Here is a 9711-nt window from a genome sequence, read left to right on the forward strand (position 1 = left end):
CACCATCAGGGCATATGGACGACCCAGGTGACAAGATTCCTAACTCCCAGCGTCACCCACTGCCGTGCTCTCAGAACCTAGTGGCTCCCGGGCCAAGTGTCCATGCACCTCCCGGTCTTCTTTGTCTCTGCAGTCCCGCCTGGTATGGGCTCTGACAAGGGCAGCAAGCACGGGGCTGGTCAGGGCACCCCAGAGGCAGAGTGCATTGTGGACAGGACCGAGGAGGCTTCCAGATTTTATCATCCCCCTGCCCTTGGTGGCTCTGGACCTAGGGAATCACCTTACTGTTGCTCAGGTGTGTTTTATTTCCTACAAAAGTCTCCCGACTTGGATGATGATGCTGTAATCAAAGTCACAGAGGAACGTTGGTGGTTTCCAGGTGCCAAGGGACCCTTTCAAACGACAACTTTCAAAAAACCCTTTCCTTGATGGTTTTCTGAGGCTCCTGCCGATGTCTCCGTCTCCCCGTGGGTTTCAGAGGCAGCGGGGCTGGCGGCACAGCCCGCAACGCCTGGCGCTTTCTCGTTGCAGTTACGCATCCAAAGAACAGCTACTCCTCGCGGACGCCCTGCAGCTCCCTGCTGCCGCTGCTGAGCGCGCACGCCGCCGCCGGCAGGCAGGGCAGCTTCGCCCGGAAGCCGTCCGGTCACGGCAAGCCCTCCGAGGGTAAAGCGCCAAACCCCAAACTGGCGAGCAGTCTTCCCAGCCCCGCCGACTCCTCCCACCAGGCCGTGCCGGCTCACAAGCAGGTAAGCGGCTGGGGAGGGCCTCGCTGCCCTCAGGGGCCCTGCACACCCTGCTGCTCGGCCGGCAGGGGAAAACCACTCGCTTGCAGAGGAGGGAAAGAGCACGACGTGCTGGACGCTGAGCCACCCGGCGTCACACCCCGGCTCTCCCATCCCAGCAGCACGGCCTGGCCCCACGGGGCTCCCTGGCCCACCCTGCCCGCGTTTCACGGCGCCGTCCCATGCGGAGGAAGTGGCATTCTCCACTCCTGACGGCGGAGTCCGCCTGCATGAGAGCGCTCTTCTCGTGACCTTGAGTGGCCCCATTCAGGTCTTCCCCGGGTGAAGGGGACGCACAGATGTGGGAACAAGATTCAGAACCTGGCCACTGACACTTAGTGAGAGGATCTCTGGCGTTTGTTTTTTAAGAGCACTTAATTCCCACTTATGTCTACTTTACCAATAAGAGGCCAAAGTTAGTTCAAGCTTCTCTCTCTTCTCTTGGGCTTTCAGTAAAGAGAATAATCTCAAAATGACTATCGCTTCTTATCTACCATGACCCCTGAAAGAGAAGTCTTCCTTCTCTCCTCCTTCTCCACTGGCTCCTTGCGCAGCGGTTTCCCCCTCCTCGTTAGAGAATGAACAGACGTGGGATTTGATGACGCAGAAGTTGGGTGTGCCATAAAGACCCCTCTCATGATCTCCGAGAGAGGGCGCCAATGAAGAGACTGTTTTGTAATCATTCCAGAAAGCCGGTGGTCTAAGTGCCCTGTTGGCTTCTGTGGTCTTCATTTTTCAGAATTCTCATTAATGACCCGGACAGGCATCTCGCTGGCCCCAGATGTCCTCATGAACTTTGAAATAGCACTTTGACAGGAGCATTTCATATATTCCTAGATTGAAGATCATAATAAATCCATTTTTACTTGTCGTCTAAATACATCTTCACAGCTTTTGTTCTTTGCTCCTTGTTAAATCCCATACTAAAATTAAGTCTAAAATTTAGTCTGAGTTTCCCTTTCACAAATTTCTTTAAAAACAAAGGCGGCCAGACTAAATGCTATCCACATAGAGACTTTTTCGGCTCACCGTTTGTCATTTTCAGCAAAGCCTTTTAGGCGATGGCTTGTTTAGGTTGAAACATACTTACGGATCTAAGCCAGATCCCATAGACCCAGGCAGGGGGCCCTTGTGCTGGGCCGGGTGCTTTGGAGCCACCCTCCTGGCCTTCCCCCAGCCACGGCCCTCCCCAGAGACTGGAGCAAGACTGAGGACATGTGACTACCCAGAATCTGCACTCTCCCTTCTGGAAAGCGCTCCAATACTCCAGATCCTGAAATTCTGTTCCCACACGGCCCCAAGCCTACTCTCGGGGGTTGTGGGGGCCACTTCCCTGGATACATCATGTTGACAGCAGACCATACCGCCAGTTTGCACAACCCTAGGTCCAGAGGGTGTTCGTTTGTGGGAGTGGGGACGAAGCTTAGCTATGCCTGCTGAAGTGTCCACGTTCATGTGTGCCAAGCCCCCTCACAATGTGGGTGGAGCCAGAGGCAGTGCTCTAGCATATGGTGCATGGGCCTGCCTTTGCACTCCTGCGCTGAGCCCCAAATTAGCAGGGGTGGGTGTGCCCTAAACCTATCCCAGCCAGTCACAACGCACAAATTAAGAACTTTGTATGTTTGTAACTCATAAAATTACACATTTTGATAATAGAGGTTTGATTTTCAGTAAAAGTCTGTGTTCATGTAACAACCTGTTTATGACTCTTATCAGGAGACAGTATGAAATGGGAATGGCTCCACCATTTTCAGACTGTAGACCTTGGGCAAATCCTTTAAATTCGTCATCTTCATCTATAAAATGAAGCACGTAATAGCAACTCTCTTAAAGGGTGATGGCGCTGAGGAATGAGGTGGTACCTTGCTTGGTGCCCAGCACACTGTGAGCGCTCAGTAAGTGCTGGCTACTGTTGACCTCAGGGAGCTCAGAAGCCCTCCCTCCTACAGGGACGCACAGGCTAACCTGTTGCTTCCTTTCTTCTCGTCCATTTATGTTCTTAGTGACTGATTTGTTGAAGGTTGATAATTTTTCAATACAATGCTTCAGAGTTTGTTGGCTGAGAACAGCACAAAGTTGAGAAGAAGAGCTAGGTACCTCTATGAAAATACACATTACCTCTACATCCCACTAAGATGTGCCAGCTGCACTCGTCCCTGTGTTTACCCAGGACAGCATTTCTGAACTATGATATTTGTTTTGAAATAAAATAGAAAAACTGCTTTAGAGAAGAACAATTACAAACAGATCATTTTCCTCATACATCCATTGAGAATTCATAGTCTATACAGAATGTCCCAGAAATTTTCATAGTAGACAAATCATCATTGCCCAGCCTCTGTGTTACATTTCATTCTGTTCTATTTTAAGCTCACTTTATGGGTTTTATTTGGCCTGCTTCTTGGATTGCCTGTCATCTACTGCTATAACCTCTCTTTCAACATCAGTAATTTTCTTGGAGTTCCATTTACAAGACAGTCCGCTTTTCTTTTAAGCTTGAGGATTTTAGCAGCTTGACCTCATTTGCATGTTGTCATATTCTTCTGGGGTGTAAAAAAGCTTACCTGTGGCTTAGAGATTTGGTTTCCCTAATGTCTAGCGATGTTGTCTGTGGTTCATTGGTGTCTAACACCTATCTGTTTTCTTCTTTTGGTAGAATGGGTCTTCTAGCCAAAGACGAAGATTTAATCCACAGTATCATAACAACAGGCTAAATGGGTCTGCCAAGCCACAGGGCAGTGGCAATGAAGCAGATCCGATGGCGAAGGGCAACAACCGCCATGAACACAGAAGACAGCCGCACAACGGCTTCCGTCCCAAAAACAAAGGCGGCAGCAACAAAAACCAAGAGGCCCCCTTGGGGACAAAGACCCCCGAGGCCCCAGCCCATTCGGAAAAGCCCCGGCGAAGGCAGCACGCTGCAGACAACTCGGAGGCCAGGCCTTTCCGGGGTAACGTGGCTAGGGTTTCACAGTGCAATCTCTGCCCCACGAGAATAGAAGTTGCCACAGATGCCGCGGTTCTCTCCGTCCCAGCTGTGACGTTGGTGGCCTGAGCTAGGAGAGAAAAAAGAGTTTTCACTCAGTTTTGGTTCCCTGCCCGAGGTGCTGACCCAACTTGCTGCCAAAAGAGAGTCAATCAGAGTATACAAACCCTGTATGGTTGTGTCATCCTCTCTTAATCATTTTTACTAATTCTGATAATCAGCTCTAGCTTGCTTCATAACTTTCATGGCTTTGCTTGATCTGTTGACGCTTTTTCTCATCCAGACATTGCAGCATTTTAGCCAGGCAGTATTTACTCATTTGTTAGGAAAATCAAGATGTGGCTAAAGGTCAGAGGCTCAGTAGCAACCGATGTTGTAGCAGTGATGTCAGTCCATTGATCGTCCTTAGAGTTAATGTTGAAAACCAGTTCTTATTGATCAGACAAACATGATCTGCTGAAGACACATGCGCTTTTGTAGAATTTAACATCTGGTGTTTTTCTGAAAAAAATATATATACATATATTGCTTTATTTGAAACAAATTAAAATATGCTGCATTTGACACCTGACTCGTTTTTTTATTGATAGACCCACTTATTATTAAACTGTGTACTGTGTAGTACTTTCAAGAAAACTTTAGAGACCAGAGGTTGTGGCACAGAGCTCTGTACAATACTGTTTCTCTTGGGACAAGTGTCCTTTCAGAAAAAATAATGTCTCACAATGGCCCCTGCCAGTACATTACATACATATAGATGGATATGCTCCCCCATCTTCTTAGATACCACGTGGTAGTTTGGAAACCTTCGTGTAAGTAACATAAACTTCAGCTCAGCCTAGTGGAAACAATAAAGAGAATTTATTGGTTTGGTGACTGAAAAGTCCAGCCTCAAAGTCTGCCTTGGGTCCAGTTTGATCAGGGCTGCAGCTCCTTTCTCTTGATTATCTCAGTTCGCCCTTCCTCCTTGGGCTGACAGTGTATTCAGAATGGTGGCAAATGGCTACCTCGCTCCTAAGATTCAAGTCCGTCCCCCACCCTGTCCAGAAGAAAAGAGAAGCTCTCCAGGCAGTATCCACGCGGAGCAAGTAGCTTTCTCAGAAGTCTCTGCTAGGACCCTGCGTATCATTGGCCCAGATTGCCGGTACGCTTGTCCCTACACCAACCATCAGAGCAGGGGAGGGAGCAGCAAATGAGATGAACGAATTAGATAGACTAATCCGAGCCGAGCCCCGTCCTGGAGCTGGGGTGTGGCCAGCTCCCCAGAAGCACCGGGCTGTGTGGTGAAGGGCGACTGATGCCTCAGGAAGGGAGAATGGATCTGGAGTCAAACTCAAGAAGCCCCGAGTCCCGTGTCTTTGACAGCAGGACTGCTCACTTTGAGCACTGCTTCCATCCAGCTTCCATGTGTCCTCCGATTTGTCGGCCTCTTTCAAGTGGAAATGCTTGTTTTCAGCTCAACATTAACAAGTTTTCTGGCTGCCTGGGTTCCGCGGTTCCCTTCCTTCTCTTCTGCAGAGCAGCCCTGCGCGGCTGAGTCTGCACGTCATGCAGGCAGCGGTGCTTCTCTTGCCAAGTGCAGGAGGATGTTTGCTGTCTCTGTAGAGAGCTCCTGAGGTCTCTGGGTGTCCCCAGAGACTTAATAGGAATTTTCAATGTTAAGTCACACTCTGGAAGGAAGGAAGAGTTGTTCATTCAAATAAGATAAATGTTCAGGACTGCAATCCGTTTACTCCATCTGAAGCCCTGAATTTATATTTCACAAGACAGAAAGACTTCGCACAAATTTTGTGTAGCAAGATTTGGCTCGACACTAAAAAATGTCAGCTTCTATGTGACAGCTTTAAAGATGAATCAAATAATTCTTGCGACAGAAAAACAATGGGTTTTCCAGGTCGGGGTGCACCTGCCCTGTCAGGGCTGGACCCAACCACTCAGCCTTGGCTCGCTCACCCACATTGCTGTCGGGGTTAAGACAGCTCACATTCCTGAGCACATAGCAAACGCTCCCAGGTCACCGAAAAGAAGCAGAAAAGAAGGCTAAAAACTGTTCAGACCTGATCCTGTTTTCTCCTAGATTTTGCCTTTCTTGTAGACCCTGAGCATTTGAGCCTTCACCACTTTGCATGTTTGAAACAGTCACTTCAGTATTGTAGTGCCAGTGTCAGGCCATTTAAGTCCTGTATTACATACCTTCCTCTGTTCAGGTGGAGCTGCTGGCATGACCCGAGAGATGGGTCATAGTCTGCCATTCTTTCAGAATGTTTTAAACGCCTTTAAAAATCCACGGACTTCAAGCACTCTGATCTCTCTACTTAATGCACAATAGCCAGAAGAATAGATTCTTCTCTCTCAAACATTGTCTGGTAGGGGTTAAAACATTTTAACACGCATGAAGATTGAATAACTTCAAAACTCACATACCTTATACCACCAAGACCCCATCTGTGAAATTTAAACCTCCCTATTGGGTTCCCAATTACATTCCAAATTTACATGTCATTTCAGGATCCTACATCCTCCAGCTCTGTCCTTTTGAGCCTATCCTAGGGGTGCTGAATGCAGCAAGGCACGGAAAATTAAACACACATCAGTACAAAATTCATCCTTAGTAGAGGCTGTACCGGAGTTTGGGGGAAGAAACTAGAAATACAACACATCCAATTTAAAGCTCAGTTCAAAAGCAGTTCAATTCTGCTGGCATCAGAAAAAGAGATTCCAAGGAAATATTCTTAGGGAAGCAACATCAAATGAGGTTAATAGGAAAAGTTGCCAGACCAAAAGCCACCTGCAGAGTTTTGCCAGAGTAAGAGATTTAGGATTTCTGACTCTCTAAAAGCTTAGGTCTGAGCTGCAATCTTGACTTAACTACGAGAAGAGGGAATCTAGGGGGCCGCCCCGTGGCCGAGTGGGTAAGTTCATGCGCTCCACTTCGCTGGCCCAGGCTTTCGCCAGTTGGGATCCTGGGCACGGACATGGCACCACTCGTCAGGCCGCGTTGAGGCAGCGTCGCACGTGCCACAACTAGAAGGACTCACAACTAAAAGATACAACTGTGTACTGGGGAGATTTGGGGAGAAAAAGAAAAAAAGGTTTGGCAAGAGTTGTTAGCTCAGGTGCCAATCTTAAAAAGAAAAAAAAAAAAGAGGGAACCTAGGGCCTCGACAGTTCTTTTCCCAGGGCACCTAGCAGGTGGGGGAGACGACAGAGATTGCAACTACACGGCGGGGGGGGGGGGGGGGGGGGGGGCGGCAGATATGCCTAAATTCAACTCCACCTCTGACTAAGCTTCCTCTCTCCCTCCATCCCGCCCTTTTGACAGTCTCTCCTTCCCTGCCTGTTTAGAGTGCCCTCTTAGAGTGTCTAGAGACTGGGAGTTTTCACTTCTCAACAGACATTATAGTGACAGCACCCATGAAATATGTAATGGCCCCTTTTCTACCCCACTAAAATTCAGGCACAGGGGGGCCAGGACTCCGGTTGCCTCCAGCTACCAAAACATGAAGCAAAGGAGAAAGAACCAGTCACCTGCCCCGTATTTCCTAAGCAAACTATAAAATAGCAAAAGACAAAAATCATCCTCCTTATCAAAATAATTCAGCTGGCTAACATATGGCTCCAGCGCTTTCCTGAAGGTACTGAGTCGTGTTAACTGCTTGAATTTGGTCAGAAAAAATATGAAGAGTTGCTAAGTCCCAGGGATTCTCCTGCTACCTCAGAATTTGAAGCACAGTTTGAATACTATTCACTGAAAGCTATCACAAGGGATTTCTTTCATCCTTTTTTTCTTTTTTTTTCCAACAAGCCTTTATAAATCCTGAGGAAGTTTTCTGTCTATTCTAGTTTCAAAGAACCAGGTCCCCAGTCCTTGGAGGCAGATAGCCGAAATCAGTGTTTAACCTCACTATGGCAGCCCCTCATGCAAAGGCATCTAGTCTGGATCTGGCCATCTGGGGACGCACAGTGTGGTTCTTCTCACACAGGGTCCCACAAGTCACTTTTGACCACTGATTTTCAGAAGCCCCCGTGTTTGTGAACTCTGCTTCTTCCCACGGCTCAGAGGCTCTATTTCTGCTACCACTAAGTTCAAGTTTCACAGGAGAAATTACGGCACAGAGTTTTTAGAGAATAAATAAATTCTAAAGCAAATTTATTTACCCGAGAAAGTATGTAAATTTCTGGCATGAAAAAAATGTATTTCAGATCCATGACTGCAAGAACGACCAAGGAATTTCTACAGAAAATAAATATAAAAAGCGCTTCCTGTCAAAAACAGAAAACTGCCCTGTTTTTAGCTTCGGTGCTTAAGTTTGAATTAGATTTACCTATTCCTAGCCTTTCGAAAGAACACACATTCTGTAAGTTAGCGTCATTGTGTAACAAGCTGGCCAATAACATCATTGCCCCTCTGCCAATGCCGGGCACACAGCAGGTGCTCAATAAATACAAGGATGAGAGAGCAGGTACAAAAGAGTAGTCAACTCCAACACCCCTAGAAAAGTTCTGGAGTCTAAATGGCTTGTGAAAATAAGCCCGTCAGTCAGTTCCAGAGCAGATAGGAAGACAGCGGAGCAGCTCAAGCTCTGACCCTGCTGGCAGCCAGCCAGTCTGGATTCCCATCCAGGCCCCACCACCTCCTGGCCGTGTAAACTTGGACACATCTCTAAAGACCTCATTATCTCCATTTCTCCAGGGGTAAATGGGGCTAGTAATAATACCTAACTTGCAGGGTTGTAGGAAGGATTAAATAAGGTAAGATTTGCCAAGCACTTGGAATGATGCCTGGCACTTTGTATGGGTCAGGTTCCAATCAGGAGACAGTCACCACAGAGTGAATGGGGAAGCTTTATGTATATCTATAAATTTACAGATATATATGAAGTCATAATTAGTCACATGGGATTAGCTATCAAAGAAGACAGGAATAGCAGATCCAAGGACATGTACCACTAGAGCTGAAGCAGAATGCCCAAGGAAGGAACAAGTTTGGGAGAGCTGCCCACTCCCACCCACGCTGCCCCCAAGGCTGAGATTCTGACTGGAGGGATATGGGTGGTGTGGCTCTGGCCAACTAGAGGCCAAGAAGCTGACTGAGGCGCTGGCAAGCCAGAAGCCACCCACGGAGCACTGGAGAACCAGGAGTTGTGCTCTGAGGAGCTGCCAATTCAGCAGGGGTCCACCTGCAGGGGTGCCACTCAACTCACTAGGAATCCCGCTGGGGCACCAGCAAAACTCACTAGGAAGCTGCCTACAGGGGTGATGTTGAATTACCTGGGGAGCCAGCAGGGGGACCCACAGGACTCGAAGCTGCCGCTGAAACTCCCTGGGGTTGAGGGCCTCTGGGGGTCCCACACGCCAACCAAGCACTGCAGGAGCAAGAACACAGGGACACACACTGAACCAGGAAAAAGCCCCTTCCTCCTGCAGTGTCCCTCCAGTGACAACGCCAGCTGGCTAAAGAGAAATGCGCACAGGGTCCAGCTCCAGGATCACAAGCAGAGTAGTGAAGAGTAGATTTGGAACCAAGAGGCAAATACTTGATTACTGGCATACCTTTAGCACTGCAAGAGTATTCGATAAATAAAGAAGAGCTATGCAGCCTACAGAAGACTCTGAGTCCTGTCTAGCTCCTCTCTGGAAATGGAGTGGCAAGCTCCTGTAAGACAAGACCTAACAGTACTTTAAGGCCCGGACTTAAGGAAGATGATGTGCATGGGAATCCTGCCACTGCTTTGTTCTAGCTGCTAGGCAGCTAACGAAACCCCTCTGTGCCTCAGTTTCCCCATCTATAAAACTAGAATAATAATAATACACCTACATCATAGGGTTGGTGTATTAAATAAGTTAATGTATAAAGGGCTTAGAAGAATACATCTTAGTTTTTATTAGGTAGTTGCTTGGTCAGAATAGCCAACAAAAATGTTTCCAATATTATACCAC

General features: G+C 47.8%; 1 protein-coding gene across 20 annotated transcripts in view; it reads left to right on the forward strand.

The window, feature by feature from the left end:
* SPATS2L (spermatogenesis associated serine rich 2 like) overlaps window positions 1–4335 on the forward strand; it is a 166451-nt gene extending 162116 nt beyond the window's left edge. For all 20 annotated transcript variants that reach the window (XM_014832461.3, XM_014832466.3, XM_044768494.2 and 17 more), the window contains 2 exons: window positions 532–749; window positions 3442–4335. In XM_014832461.3, the coding sequence (XP_014687947.1) occupies window positions 532–749; window positions 3442–3840 (617 nt within the window). In that variant the 3' untranslated portion in view covers window positions 3841–4335. The remainder of the gene's footprint in view (window positions 1–531; window positions 750–3441) is intronic.
* The last annotated feature ends 5376 nt before the right edge of the window (window positions 4336–9711 follow it).

Source organism: Equus asinus, chromosome 4 (assembly GCF_041296235.1).
Source record: "Equus asinus isolate D_3611 breed Donkey chromosome 4, EquAss-T2T_v2, whole genome shotgun sequence".
In the NCBI taxonomy this organism is placed as follows: Eukaryota; Metazoa; Chordata; class Mammalia; order Perissodactyla; family Equidae; genus Equus; species Equus asinus.